Source organism: Trachurus trachurus, assembly GCF_905171665.1.
Source record: "Trachurus trachurus genome assembly, chromosome: 7".
NCBI classification, from domain to species: Eukaryota; Metazoa; Chordata; class Actinopteri; order Carangiformes; family Carangidae; genus Trachurus; species Trachurus trachurus.
In genome coordinates, this window is record NC_139901.1 from 23,565,664 (window position 1) to 23,581,074 (window position 15,411).

Below are 15,411 nucleotides of genomic sequence, written 5' to 3' on the forward strand. Positions count from 1 at the left end.
CAAGTATTATAGTAACTTTGTATTGTAGTAACAATAATCTCAATTCATCCTTTCTCACCATTCAATAAAATGAACAAAAAAACAAAATGTGCCGTGACAACAGATTAAATGCATTTCAGTAACATGAAAAACTGTTTTAGTGTAGTACAAATAGAAATCATAATAAATTGATGGCTTCACAAAAGTTTTACAAAAGTCACTGCTGATATATAAAAGAATTCAGAGAATATAATTTGATTGTGATTTATATTGTGTCGTAAACCTTTTTTTCTGTGGTATGGTATACTGTATCAAGAAGCACCATTTCTTGATCAAGAAAGTGATAATTGAAAAGCAACATTTCATAAGGTCAAAACTGCCCACATGTCTGTTAATTGATGGAACTGAATTATAAGTAAAACTGACATGATTAGATATCCACTGGCTCTCAAAGTACACTTTTCCACACTTCATACACTACCATACACTTCATACACTACCGCTGTAATTACATTACAGAGCAGCAACAAGTAGCCGGATAGTCATCTGCACTAACTTTGAATTCATTTCCATAAACAAAGTAGATGTGTGATTTTCCTTTCCACGAGTACGCGACTTTGGTGACAGGGATCAGTTCAATGGTTTGACGCTGAAGACAAAGAAATACAATAGTTAGCATTTTACACACATTTTTGGTCATAACTATTGTCTCGTCCCCAAAAAAAATCCTGTGTTATCAATACCTGCTGTAGAATGCGTGATGTCTGGGAAAACTTTCCCTGGTGTTCATTAACAAGGCGCTGTGAAGCAGACACCACAGAAGGGTCTGGGAAACCCATCAGTGGGTATATCTGTGAAGGATGATCAGAGAGATAAGATCAAGTGCTGAGTCACCATCACTGTTTAAATTATACTAATTTACTCTTAAAGGGATAGTTCATCCAAAATTCAAATTTCACTCATTATCTACTCCCTCTCTACCCTCATGTCGACTAAGGGCTGGGAGAAGTTTCAGAGTCCTCCGTGCCTTCTCTGAGTTACAGCGGGGCTCCGCGCAGCACTACATGTCCATATGACGGTTGCGAACGGAGCTCACTTTTCTTCGTCCAAAAAGACGCACCAAAAAACATCCAAATACCTCCATAGTGCTCGTCTGTAATGTCGGTCAGTGCAAGAGTAGTGAACTGAGACACTGGGAGCTTCCGCTACAAACAAGCTTAAAACATATAAAATTATTTAATTTTTTTCTGAACAATTTCTCATGTTGGGGCTTCAATACAAGAGGGACATTACAGACGAGCACTATGGAGGTATTTGGATGTTTTTTGGTGTGTCTTTTTGGACAAAGAAAAGTGAGCCCCGTTCGCAACCGTCATATGGACATGCAGTGCGGAGCCCCGCTGTAACTCAGAGAAGGCACGGAGGACTCTGAAACTTCTCCCAGCCCTTAGTCGACATGAGGGTGAGTAGATAATGAGTGAAATTTTAACTTTGGGTGAACTATCACTTTAAAGCAGAACATCTTAAAGCACAAGTGCAACAAGTTCTGTGAGCTGTGAAAATTGTTGCAATGAATAATAGAACATGTTGTACCCTCTGAAAAAGTATGAAATTATATGAGACAAGTATAGTATGATTATATTTTATGGTCTTGACACAAATCATTGTGTTGCATATTTTACCATGTACTGAGAGTCTCTGAAAAGCTCCTTGCCGGACACCTTGCTAAGGTTGTCCAGCTGTAGTCCACTCCGTTGTTCAACAACATAGTTGTCAGAGTTGTTGGTCCTGAAAACATAAACATAAAAAAGAAGATATTATTGATAGCTTTAGAAATACATAACAACATAAGTCATCGTAAATGTTGATAAATGTCAGATCAATCCTTGACAAATAAACCATAATAAGGAATCACCATTTCACACGGAGGTTGATGTACACCAGAAGCTGTTGTTTGCCATGACATGTGCCACATTGCTTTGATCCTTGACCATGACAATGGCTGCAGCTGTAACAGAATAATGTGTAATAACAGTATGTTTTAGAAATAAACACAAACTACACACACACACACACACACCTACACAAGGATTATAAATTGCTCTCTTTAATGTTTTCACATGTTTAGAAATCTATGGGTCCTACTTGTCCCTTCCTCTTCCATTGCAGTGCATGCATCGATCATTTCCGTGGCGGTAACCAGATCCATTGCACACCCAGCAAACTTTCTGACAGGAGCAAGGAAATAAAGAAATAATCAGTTTATCTCATTAAAAGACTTCAACTACTGATTTCAATGAGGTCTGTGGAAATTACTTACATTTCCAGCACCAGCACATTCTTTGCAAGGTTTTCGCCCCATTCCCATACAAACATGGCAGGCCTGCAGATGAAATGTTTCTCATCAGGTAAAAATCTCTACGGTCGGGCAGTCACAGAATATTTTTCTTGCCAAACATATTTTACATCACTGTAACATACCTTTACAGATGATGTGTAGGGAACCTTGATAGTCTGTTTGCCATCCTCAAAAAAATGTGGGGTTTTAGCTGGAATCTCCCAGGGCCCAGGAGGTTGTTGGGCATAGGCATCCACTGGCTGGCCTGTTCCAAATTAAACAAAATAGTAGATTGTCACTGTGGAGTCGCACTGAATAGCGGACTGACAGCAGAAGCACATTCAAAACAATTAATTGGTTATTTAGTCAACAGAAAATGAATCACTAACTATTATGATTTCAACATTCTCTAGTTCCGGATTCTCAGCTTCACTAGTTTTTCACCATGCATGATCAAAATATGCGTTTGAGAAGAAATCGTTGTACTTGTATGCATCATTTTAAGACTACTCGGCTACTAGGCTAGTAGGATTTGCATAACTACGCAGGATTAGCATAATTACTTTAGGCCTAGGTGGAAACACAGATAACAATGGGCCACTGAAACCTTTTAGTTCCTGAAAAGAGAGTCCCAGGAACTTAAAGCTCCTGGAACTCTTGTTTTTTTTTTTAAAAAAAAAGCACCTAAAGATGAGGATTATAATATTATAGTTACAAATTGATTATCTTTGTGTTCAACTGTTAGTCTGCAAAAAAAAAAATCAATATGTCACTTCAAATATGTCACTCTGAGGTTGAATTAATTCTGATGAGTGTTTTCATTTTTTTGTCTGAACAAGTATCGAAAAGATAATCAACAAGATACTCTAAAAACAACAAAGATGATCCTTGGCCACAGATCCTGGGCAGCAGATGCATTGAGTGACAGTACTGTACCATTATATGCCTCGTGACTCCACTCTGTCGATCTTGTTTCAGTAAAGGTTTCCAGGCGGTACTAAGACAAAGCAGGGGTGGAGAAAATATGCATTACACATAATCAAAAAATCTACTGGCATCTCCTTAGTCCTCCTTAGTTTAGTCATGCACTGAACACACAAAATAACTGTGGATCTTTTCCATGTGTTGATTTTCATTCTAGTGGTTTTTCTAAACACTCACATGAACAGACCTCCTCTTACCCTGTATGTATTGAATGCCTCCATGTTGCTGATTACACCATCCTTTACTGGTGCTGAACTGTAGCAGCACTTACTGGAGGCAAACAGGGCAAATGCGTCCCGAGCAGTTTCTTCAGTTATAGATGGGATACTGCCAGTGGTGAAAGAATAACACACAGTCACATGTCATTAAGTGAAAAATATTTTAGAGGAAGTGCAACTCCACACCAGATCGTGGAGGATGTTTTCAAATTCCTTAAGCTGTCATGTTAACAGGAAGTGATTAGTTTGAGCCTTACTTCCAATCTGGTTGATGAGGTCCAGGCTCAGGCTGAGGAACTGGGTAAGCAGGCATGGGAGGAGGCAGAAATCCACCTACAGCAAATATTGATCATGTTTGGTGTGAAGATTCCTTTATGTTTTTTTTTTTTTTTTTTTACACACAGTATACACTTTGTGACCACTGGGTATTAACTTAAGTAAACCAAAATTTAGGGTTAAGTTATCTTTGTTTTGATTGACAAAGTCATAAAGGTGTTCATTTCACTTCATGGTTATGATTCGAGTTCATGTTTGCAGTATGATAGTGGCGGCAGGTGTTTTTATCATTGAGCCCTCCACACCATTAACAAACAAATCTTATGGTACCATATGTTTGTAAAGGGAGAATGTGAAGCATTGTTGCTGTACAATAGACACTTGTTTACATTCTCATCCATCCATCAATGTCCAGACCCATTCTACATCACAACAATCCCACACAGCAAAAAAAAATGGATGTTACCTGGCAAGCATGTTAAATGTTTGTGCATATCCTCACTTTACTTTTAATAGGCCTAACTCTACACACAGTGTTTATGGATGTAGTGTTTTTGTCCCAGTCCATGTGGGAAACAGCTACAAAGGAAAACAAGCAGCATACTGTACCTCCTCCGCCTGCCACTGTGCCTTCATAGCCAGGCACGCTGTCAAACATACTGGCCGGAGGAGCGCTGGGGCCCTCAGCAGCGGGTGGGGCAAACATTGCTAATGCAAACCAGAAGAACCAGTTCAGTCATGTCCACAAATGTAAGTTTTCAAATGCTATATGTTAAAAGATTCTAGTACAGTTCGTATGCATAACACACAATCACGTGACCTAGGTTATAAATCTGTGCGAGACATCACTATCACTCAAGTCTTTCCAGAAATTCCAGATCAATCTCAAGCTTCCAAGTTTTAACATGTTTCTTAGTGAACACAATAAGACAAAGTAGAGAGTATCAGGCTACGTGACTTACGCTTGTTAGTATCCATTCTGAGAGGTTACACAGCTCCAAAAGACTCACACACGTGGTTATAGCCCCCCAAACAAACCCTGTACCCTCTGTTAGGAAGTTTCTTTGACCCGTAACTCCCGGCAGATGTGACACCCTCAGCTACCAACCTCAAATAACTTGCAGGTCTAGAATGACGTCACGTTGAGGTGTGCGCCGCAGTGTAGGTAATAGGCTACACTTCTTGACTCAGTTTATGTGGAGTTTCACAATTAAATGGATTTAGATTATTATATTCGGTGTGAACTTTTTAAACCTACACATAAATGGATCTTACCAGGTCCCCCTTCTGCTGCTGGTACGTAGCCAGGATTGGCGACTCCGTAGGTTTTCGGGTATTGGCTGTAAATAACGGGAAACTCCAGTTAGGCCACACACACACACAGTGGTGAAAGTATACGGGAAACCACGTTTCGTTTTTGAAAACGGTGATGAAACTTACTTCATGATGGGCTGATGTTCCATGGGCTATAAAGAGGCTGAAAACAACAAGACGCAATAAATAAAACAAATTAAAATCTTCGTTTGCGACCAAACACCACACACATGCAATCTGTCACTGAAAAATCATGTGAGAGAAATAGATAATCATTCACCTTTGATCACACCCACCCCCGTTTCCTCCAACTGTCAGCTGACTCTTCTCTGACAGTTTAACAGGAACTCAAACTTCACTTTTTTTTTTGCAATCTCCTCTGGATTTTTGACGAATGTTTAAGCCTTGCGTGTTGATATCATCCTCTCTCTCTCTCTCTTTGTGTTTTTTGTTTTTTAACACAAGTTCAGAGGTCCACCCCGTTGCCTCCAGCCTCATCTAATTTCAGGAAGTGCGCACCATACAGTTTGTAATATGAGAAGTGGGCCTACAGATGTGCGTGCTAAACAAAACATTTAGCCTATATCAATACTTTTTTCTTTTTCTTTTTTTAAATCGTCGATACCCATAAGTACAGTTTATACCAATAAGTACAACCGACTTGGATATTGTGTCAAAGACACTTGAGTAAGGAGCAATTAAAGCGCAGGCGCTGTACAACTCGCGTAGGTCTGATAAACTACACTACCCATAAGCCTTTGCAACACCCGCGGAAGTCCTTTTCTTTCCTTCCGCCGTCGCTGAAGTCCCTTTCGGATTTACATCGGCGGGTGAGTCGATGCAATCTATGATAATCCACATGATTTAAGGCATTATTTGATCATCCCGGCGTGGGGTCACAAAACCTAGACACCGATCCCACATATATTTGATGATATTGATCATTTTAGCGTCTTATATCATGTTAAACTTGTTATTACGGAGCGAGGTGTTGCTGTTAAAGTGGCTGCCGGTGCTCTCGTCGTAAAATGGGGTCGTGCAACACACACGCTACTACCAGAGAGGCACTGTGGAAATAAGAACAAGCATTTTATAACGTCAGGCACATGTTACTTACTTCCCTTTGTAGAGACAAAACGGATAAAGTGTTGATTTCTTGACGTAGCACGGTTAGCTAGTAAGTTAGGCTAGTTACCCATTGAGCACAGGGAGGACGATAGCTAGCTAAAAGCTAATCAACACGTTTACGTAAAGGCTCCTACTAAGGCATAGATAGATGGTTCATTGCTGTTGCCATACCTTCAAAAGAGAGCCAATGTTTCCCAGTTATCAGTAACATCCGTCACACATTGTACATGCTGTATTAGCCGCCAATTATTGCTGCTTTTGCTGTGCTACAAGTGCTACTATACCCAGTGCAGGTAGTAGCACGTTGTAATGTTGACGCTGACGTGAGTAAATTGTTCTAAGTTTGAATTTGTTTCCGTCCTCAGTCACCATGGCAGCCCTTAGACCCCTCACAAAACCCAAGATTGTCAAGAAGCGAACCAAGAAGTTCATTCGCCATCAGTCTGACCGATATGTCAAGATTGCGGTAAGTACTCATCACAGTAAAGATGTTCCTTCAGGTTGGATCGTCTGTTTTACACTCCAGGATGGAGGACCAATGTGGAATTAATCTCTCTCTTACCCCTTCCTTTTGCAGAAAAACTGGCGTAAGCCCAGAGGTATTGACAACAGGGTTCGCAGGCGGTTCAAGGGTCAGATGTTGATGCCCAACATCGGTTATGGTAGCAACAAGAAGACCAAGTACATGCTGCCAACTGGCTTCAAGAAGTTCCTGGTACACAATATCAAGGAACTCGAGGTCCTGATGATGAGCAACAAGTAAGTTGTGCACACACATATTGTAAGACGATGCAGAACACACACCAGGGTTATTAGCACCAGACTTGTACATATAGTTTTCGTTTGTCTGAACAGATTTTTTTGAGATTCTTGCTGAGACTTGTGCTGTTAACCCCTTTTTTTTATTTTTATAGAAAATTAGTTGTGTAAGTCGTAGTTAAAGACTTTTAAATGTAACACAAATGGCTACTGCAAAAATGATTCCTCTCCTCCAACATGACTTTTTCCAGACCATTCGATAGCAACCATGATTTGATACCATTTAGTGAACAGATATACACAACAGGTATAAAAATGTATTGTATATTTTCAGCCTCACGCAAGTGTTGGTCCAACGAGTGGAGCGGACAATTGAATTTTTATTGTGATGCTTGCTTGTTGCAGAACCATGCCAAGTTTTAACGTGTAGAAATCATGAAGTTCATTTTTTTTTAGCTTTGAAGGAATTGGCTTGTAACTGAAATTGCATTTTTAATTTTTGTCTTGCTGGGACCTTTGTGTCACTGAGTTTATACAGTCCCCCGACCCCAAATGATTTTTTTGTCTGGGTTACAGATCTTCACATCTAAAGCAAATATAACTGTTTTTGCACGTCAAGGAGAAATGGGCAAGCTGAACTCTGAATGACAGCACATTTGTGTGATGTAACTTTTCTGACTCAAGTCAACTTAGGATCCAGTTGAAGGCTGAGTAAGACAATAAATGGAGCTGGCTGGGGTCAGTTAGTGCTCAAAGGCATCTCCAACCAGACCTAAAGTCCATTTTCATTCAGAAAGTTATAAACTACCCTGACAGTGTTGTTTCTCAGGATGTCATATCTGGTGGGAATAACCAATATTTGTTCAAAATAAAAAGGAACAAAGGAGAAGTAGCCCAGCAGAATTTAAGTGTGCAAATTATTTGATTCACTTAATTTAAGTATAGTCATGTGCAGGTTGAATCAATCAATTTTTCAGAGAGTGCCAAGACACAAACTGTTGCACACATTCATTTAAATCATCTGTCAGAAGTGTCCTGTGATGGGTCTGTGCAGTAACTGCTGAAAACCTTGGATTTACTAACTTGCATATTACCCAAGTCCTGGTTTGTGTTTTTTATTTTTAATATATCAGTTAAGCTAAGGTGGGGTGAACAGGTAACGGCTACGTTCACTATGGTTCAAAACATAGCCCTGTTCAATGCAGCAGTCACAACATCTTGCCATGCAGTGTTTGGTCTTCTTAAGGTCATTGATCCCACTTCATCTTTGGAAATAGCCAAGTTTCACTAACTGTTCTGTAAATGCTGACACTTTTATTTTATCTTGTGGTGTTGGACAGTTTTAAACGCCTGCTGCTTAGTCGTCATAGTGGTCACGGATGTTTCACAACAAGCAAAATCTATGCAGCCGAAGTTTAGGAACAGCCAGCGCTAAAACGAGTTTACAACTCACCATACTGTTTTACGAATGAATGAACCCTACATGTGGTGACACTGATTTTGCTTGTGACCAGTTGAACTTAATTTCAAAATGGTGACTCTTGAATCAATATTTCTGAGACCCATGTAAAGTCATTATTTTATGATTGTGACACCTTGTTCTAAAAGCTTGTTCACTGCTGCTGTCATCACTTGGATGTGATTGAATGCTCCAGCTTTGGGACTTGAGTGTGGTGGTTCTACTGACGCTTTCATGACCTCCTTTCCTCACATGTTTTAGAAACACTGAAGGTTTAAATGCGCCAGTGTTTGTCCTCAGCCAAGCTTTTATGTTATAAATATGTATACGTTTTAAATTATTGCACGATCACTGATTAGAATATGTAGATGTAGCACTAAAATGTTCTTGGACTGGAGTGATTTGATAGAGAATGAAAATTGCCCTCCAGTTCTACAAGAAATTATATAATGGGTGGCTAAAGACCAAAAATGTTGTGACACTTAAGCCAGTTTTCCTAGGTGGTGAATCATTCAAGTCATCATTTAACTGCTTTAATATATTAGGTGTGGCTTTATTTTTGTCTTTTGTATTCTTTTCCTGGATTTTGTATTGACTTGGATTTGATGTAGATGTGAATCTGTTCATTGTTGAATGTCTTGTCTATATCTAATAGCCCCTTCTCCCTTTTACCTCCTGTAGGACTCACTGTGCTGAGATCGCCCACAACGTCTCCTCCAAGAACAGGAAGATTATCGTGGAGAGGGCAGCTCAGCTGGCCATCAAGATCACCAACCCCAACGCCAGGCTCAGGAGCGAGGAGAACGAATAAACTGGTCATTCACAATAAATGTTTAAAAATTGAAACTGGCTTGTGGATTGTTTTTGTCAAGACAGATGTTGCACAGGTCTGGAAAATGTTAATGTTAAATATGAGTAAACTTCCATTTTATGAAAATTAAATTCTGTATTTGACACCAACTTAATGCATGAGTGGTTCATCTCCACATGAGATGGTAGGAAGTTAGGGAAATTGGACATAAGGACATGAAATTGTCCTCCGGCTGCTGGAAATTTGGGGAATATTGGTCCAAGGAGGAACACATGTTAAAGTGGATCAGTCAAAGCAGTGTTTTTATTTGGTTAGAGTTTAGTCAAAATTGCTTGTATGCCTGGGGTTACTGTTGAGTAACAGTGGTGTTCCAGTTAAGTCTTTTATGGCAGCAGACAAGTTTCCCTCTGAGACTAGACTTCACTGGTGGGCAGAAATCATTTAGTTTCAAAAAGCAAAATATCTAAACAGGCACCGGAGTCACCAGGGAGTTATAAATAGGTAGTTAATTTGTATCATGATACTGAAGAGACTGGAGCTATTTTCATATGTTGCACAGGCGTCAAAATGGTAAAGGAAATGTCCACGTGAGTTGGCTGGCGACAGAGCTGGTTGTATTCCCCCCTGGGATGGATGGGGTTATTCCTCACCTCCTTCCAGATGACTGGATGCTGGAACAGAACAAAAGGGGCAAGATGCCCGAAGAACAGTGTTGACCCATATTATAAATGGAAGAGGCTTCATAACTTTGTGTAAACACAGTTTTGCCTCCAAGATGTGATCCAGGGTAGCTTATGAAAGAGCACATGCTTTTACAGTTTGTAAAGCTTTTTGCTATCAAAGAACGTTCTGGACTCGATTCTCTTTTATTTTATAATTTAAGGGAATTTACTCCAGGACTCAGGGGCAAATACAATTTTAAAAACAAGATCAGAATTGCAATATAATCTTACAGCAAGTTTTGATACAGTATAAATACTCCAGCTAGATTTAAAGACCTAATATCATAATTTAATGGAAAGTTTAGCCAGGAGCATGACCTGTCAGTTTGAAGATTTGAAGGGATTTAAGGGAGGCTTCGGAGATTTGGTATTTCTCAACCATTCTGTTGGAGCAATCAAGGTGAAAGGTCAAAACTGATAAAATTGCGGCTAAGCTGTAAAATCATATGGTGTCAGCTAGGTGTGGTCTGTTGCATGATTAAAAAAATATTCTTTCTTTGGTTTTGATACATGTAACTCATCGAAATTACAGCCCAAGTGGGTCCTCACAGCTTGAGGCAACAACAAGTGACTGTGCAGGCAAAACAACCAGCATTTTATGTCCTACCTCAACAGAGAAGGCTTTCAGCCCCATGATCCTCACTTCAGGCGGTTTCATTTGTTCTGGTTATTGAGGTAATTTTTCTCAGCTTCTCATAAAATACCCACAGTTATGTCGGCACTTAATTGTGCTAAATGGCATTTTAACAGAATGAGACGAGACTTAAAAGCTACAGCAAATGTCCCTGTATCAGTGAGACTATACTCCTAATTCTAAACCTGTTTCTCTGTCATCTAGTTTCCACTAATGTTGGAGATTTTGAAATTGATGACACTCAAAATCAGCAGACAACAAAGTCAGCATTGCAACAAACCAGGTTTATTGCACAATGTGATTTTAATCATGTTCTTCTTACTGTCCATCCTGGTTTTCATTCCTCCTTGTCTCTGTCATTATCTGGGTGGCGTTTTCCATTGTAAGCACTGACAGGCCTTCCCTGTGGTTGTTCCTTCTGTGCTTGATTCTCTGACAACATCCACCTCAGGAAATTCATTAGCTTCATTATGTCAGTCAGAGATACTTTGTTTTTTGCTTTTCTGTGGGATGCTGACTGTCATCCTGCTCTTTTGGTTGAGCCTTGCTGCTGTGGTTCAGGTGATATTCCAAGTGGATTCACTCAATTTTATCTACATTGTGCGGCTGATCATCCCCAACACACACACAGCGTTCATACCAATAAGGGTGTGACCATGGGTTTACTGGACAAACTTGGCAAGAGTTTCCAAGCTCCACTTCGCCTCCTCTGTGTATTTTGGATGTGCTGCTGCATCTATTTGGTCACAGACATTGATCACAAGGGCACTTGAGCAATAGGAGCATCATGGGCATGTTCCAGGTGACACCCCCCGCTTGAGTTATTGTATGGAGGTAGAATACATCATTCCTTTTCAATTGATGCACAACATTTTCTCCTATGACCATATCCTCACTATTAGTGTTCATGACGCGGCTTTAATGTCACCAAGAGACAATATTGTGTGCACTGTTTCTTCTTCTTTCTCTTATAGTATGTAAAGTCCCTGTTCCTCCTGTTTTGGTTTTAGATATTTGTCAGAATCATCAAAATTTTCTCCGTGTCTCATTTCCACTTTCATAGAGCAGCCAAGAATGGATTCATACTGGAGGCCCTTGGCAACTGTGAAGATGCCAGCTCACGGTCTCCTTGCAGGTTTCAGACTTATGGCAAGGAGTCGGTTTGGCACTGTGTATCAGCATGCTCCGACAATCTTTGCCCCAACATGCTCATCTAATTGCCTAATCAATAAATGAAATAGGGTATTATTGAAAGTGATTCCTCTGAAATGGCCAGGCCAGAATATACATTGTTTTGGGATGTTCAGCGCCGGCTTCCTGCAGAGAAAGTTTCCATTGCATTCTGGCAGGCAAGCTGTGCCCCACAGCCCTGAGCCCTCTGCCATCTGTTCCTGTAAAACTGACATTGCCAAAGACGCTAAAACATAACATTTATTTAGCCAGTCAGCTTGTGGCTGTTTGGATGAGGAAGTGAATTACCAAGGTGGTTGGGGTGGAAAAAAGAAGCACAGCGTTGGATCTGATTCTTTCCTCCTTTTTTAAAAAACATGCACCTGTTTCTGGAGGGGGTTTGGAAGACTCACCTGAGAGGACTGGACGTTCTCCAGAGAGGGAGGAGAACATGAGAACAGCAGGACAAGCAGAGACTGCAACGTCTGAGAGATGGTGAGAGTGTGAAGGGAGAGGAGAGAATCCATCTTTTTTCTTTGTTACAGGTCAGACAGAAAATGAACATGTCGGCGAGGGTCGTGTTTGGAAAGGGGCGCCTCACTCCCAAGCAGCTCTCCTTCGCCTTCCCTCAGACAGATTCCCTGAGGAAAGGCAGCCGCTCCTCCGGAGGAAAGAGGAAGATGTTCTCTTTTTCTCTCCGATGTCGACTGGGCATCATCAGAGGGAGAACCAAAGGTAAAAACCTACTGGACATGTCATACTTTGACAAATGGAAATTAATTTAGTTCAGGCCTCTAATGTATGTATATAGGGTGTCTGTATGTGTTTTAAATTTATGATGGTGTTTTTTATCTTGTATTGTATGTGTTTTTGTATTGTCTCCCCATAATGGACCTGAGTCCGTAATAAAAGATCTATCTATAAGAAAGACATGTAAATAATAATATTTTATTATGAGCCAATTTATGCACTTTTGGAAAACAGTTTACTTAAACTATTTTGAAACATGTTCAAATGTTCACAAAGCTTTATTGTAATTACAAGCATACATAAGTCCTTATTAATGCATTTGCTGCAAGTTGACCCCCACAAGTGGAAGCTGCTGTAAACCGCCCATAAATGGCAAAATAGTAAAATAGTGAAAACACAGTTCAGTGATATGAAATGTCTTTATAATAGAAGTTTGTAATTGTTGAAAAATACTGTAAATATACCATCTGTATAGAAATTAAATGTTTATACTGCTTATGAAGGTAAATAGGCTATAAGTATTTACAAGGAGAGATTTGATGCTATGCAAAATTACAAGTTCATTACAAGTTTGACTTTAAATGAATCCCCACAGAGAACAAATCACCTAATTAAAATCATCATCTGAAGCCATTTTAAAGAGAGTAAAAATGCGTGTGTGTGTGTGTGTGTGTGTGTGTGTGTGTGTGTGTGTGTGTGTGTGTGTGTGTGTGTGTTTGTGTGTGTGTGTGTGTGTGTGTGTGTGTGTGTGTGTGTTTGTGTGTGTGTGTGTGTGTGTGTGTGTGTGTGTGTGTGTGTGTGTGTGTGTGTGTGTGTGTGTGTGTGTGTGTGTGTGTGTGTGTGTGTGTGTGTGTTAGCAGCAGGTTTCTAACACACTAACTGAACCTTTGCTTGGACTTTGAATGTGCTTGGAGGTGAACACTAAAGCATGAGTGTGTCTGACACATCCTTATCCACAGGCCCTTGTTTTTGTCACACACTGATCTGTGCTGGCAAACAAGAGACTTAGTAATTTTTTCATTTTCAGATTTTCACTTGCAACTGAAGCCAATCACCATAAGATGGCAGTGTGGTCAGTTTGATCGATGAGGAGGTTGTATTTCAGAACACCCACTCTATATAGAATGAAAAACAACATGTTTTGAAGAGGATTATTGCAGGTGAATAACTAACAAACCACAAAATACTAGAAGCCCACACAGCAAGCTTTCCAAACTCTGCCACTTTTTGTTTCCCTCCTCTTTCCTAATCTGATCATTCCGTTATCCCCTCCCTCTGCATCAATAGTGTTGATTTCTAGTCTGGAGGATGTGCTGAAGAGTCAATTTTTATTATAACCCAACGTTTGCCACCCTGTTCCCAGTGGTTTTTATCAGTCCAGCACACAGCTCCGTCTCCTGATTCTTTTTTTTTTTCTGCTGGAAATTAATTAGTCTCGCTCTGAAAGACTATGCTTCACATTGTAAATGGGGTATTAAGGACAAAATTCTCAGAGGAAATTATCTACACCAAAGTGTATTGTGTCCAATGGTACAGCTGACTAATTAGGCTTCATGCAACAACGGGTTGAAACGTGGAAATATTTGTTTGTAATCACCTTGCACACCTGTAAAATTGGCTGTGGTTGAATAGAATATACTCTATTATAAGTTTTGTGCATTTTAGTGTACTGTTTGGGTTTTGCTGTTTTTTTGGCCTTGTTTGCTTTCTCTCTCTCTTTTTTTTTTAAATATACAGTAATATATTTTTAAAAAAAAGAGAGAGAAAGCAAACAAGGCCAAAAAATGCCATCAATGAGACTTTATACTCCCAAAGTCTAATTGATGCACCTAGACATAGTACAAATGCTCAAGACATGGTCTGTGGCTGTGAATGAGGGTGGGGGAAGGCATTTTGTTGTTAGTGGTATTGGTTGCAGTGAGGGTCAGGAAGTGGCAGGCGTCGAGGCTTGTGTGCTTGACAAATGGTCAGACAGGTGTGGTGACGGGTCAGCCAGCAGACACGTTTGTTTGTCCCCCTGCGCATGCATTTCATTTCCAGACAACTGCCCATATTCTAAGTGTCGCTTTTTCTTCTTGTATAGTTGTTCATCATCATTCAGTTGTTTTCACATGTTCACAATGCACTCCAACAAAACGGCACAACATTTTGAATGAATTGCAGCTGTTAGACATCTTCTTCTCTAACAGGCAGCTCACAAGAATTTTCATTTGCTATGTGCTTGTGATTGTGTGTGTGTGTGTGTGTGTGTGTGTGTGTGTGTGTGTGTGTGTGTGTGTGTGTGTGTGTGTGTGTGTGTGTGTGTGTGTGTGTGTGTGTGTGTGTGTGTGTGTGTGTGTGTGACAGTCTCTATGTGAGAAAAACGTGACACTGTGCAAGGCTCAGTCTGACAATGAATGTGCAGGTGGTGTTAATTGTGCCGAGAGTTGAATGTGTGGGAAGTGTGCAGTTTTGTCATGTCTAATCTCACTGTGTCTATGAGTGTGTGGGTGGGTGGGTGGGCTTGAGGATGTTTGACTCGGTGGGAAATGGATAAAGTGTGTGTGTGTGTGCATGTGTGTGCGTGCGTATGCGCTGGGGGAGGGAGTGAGGGAGTGATCGTGTGTGCCTGCCTCACTGAACCCCTCTGGCAGAGGGAGAGGGAGAGAGGGAGAGAGAGCAAACACACTCACTCTAGCTCTGTCTGAGAGAGAGAAATGTTATGTGTGAGCTCATGTGAGTGTATGAACAAGGGATGATAAATCCTCTGGAAAAAGGACGAGCGATTAGTAAGAGTAGCTGAAAAACAGAACCACAGCAAGATGACAAGAAAAGGACGTGAACCATCTTCCTCCCTGCTTTGGATTTAATAGAAAGACAGAGTTTAGCA

At 40.4% G+C, this 15,411-nt stretch overlaps 3 protein-coding genes across 3 annotated transcripts in view; 2 read left to right on the plus strand and 1 right to left on the minus strand.

Annotated features, from left to right (window-relative positions):
- Nucleotides 1-32: 32 nt before the first annotated feature.
- ssuh2rs1 (ssu-2 homolog, related sequence 1) lies at nucleotides 33-5,721 on the minus strand. The gene is made up of 14 exons (XM_083975185.1): nucleotides 5,390-5,721; nucleotides 5,236-5,272; nucleotides 5,071-5,135; nucleotides 4,405-4,503; nucleotides 3,777-3,852; nucleotides 3,499-3,628; nucleotides 3,254-3,314; nucleotides 2,461-2,582; nucleotides 2,300-2,362; nucleotides 2,125-2,207; nucleotides 1,895-1,987; nucleotides 1,662-1,767; nucleotides 723-830; nucleotides 33-628 (listed from the first exon to the last, which is right to left on the minus strand). Exons 2-14 carry the CDS (start codon nucleotides 5,256-5,258, stop codon nucleotides 488-490), a joined length of 1,170 nt encoding a protein of 389 aa, XP_083831311.1. The 5' UTR covers nucleotides 5,259-5,272; nucleotides 5,390-5,721; the 3' UTR covers nucleotides 33-487.
- A 90-nt stretch (nucleotides 5,722-5,811) lies between these two features.
- On the plus strand, nucleotides 5,812-9,301 carry rpl32 (ribosomal protein L32). Its single transcript, XM_083975186.1, has 4 exons — nucleotides 5,812-5,939; nucleotides 6,603-6,703; nucleotides 6,815-6,996; nucleotides 9,137-9,301. Exons 2-4 carry the CDS (start codon nucleotides 6,608-6,610, stop codon nucleotides 9,264-9,266), a joined length of 408 nt encoding a protein of 135 aa, XP_083831312.1. The 5' UTR covers nucleotides 5,812-5,939; nucleotides 6,603-6,607; the 3' UTR covers nucleotides 9,267-9,301.
- Nucleotides 9,302-12,349: 3,048 nt separating this feature from the next.
- LOC310989249 (glutamate receptor-interacting protein 2-like) overlaps nucleotides 12,350-15,411 on the plus strand; it is a gene marked incomplete at both ends in the record, with an annotated part of 28,821 nt that continues 25,759 nt past the window's right edge. The window contains one exon of the mRNA XM_083976246.1: nucleotides 12,350-12,527. Coding sequence (XP_083832372.1) covers nucleotides 12,350-12,527 — 178 coding nt within the window. The remainder of the gene's footprint in view (nucleotides 12,528-15,411) is intronic.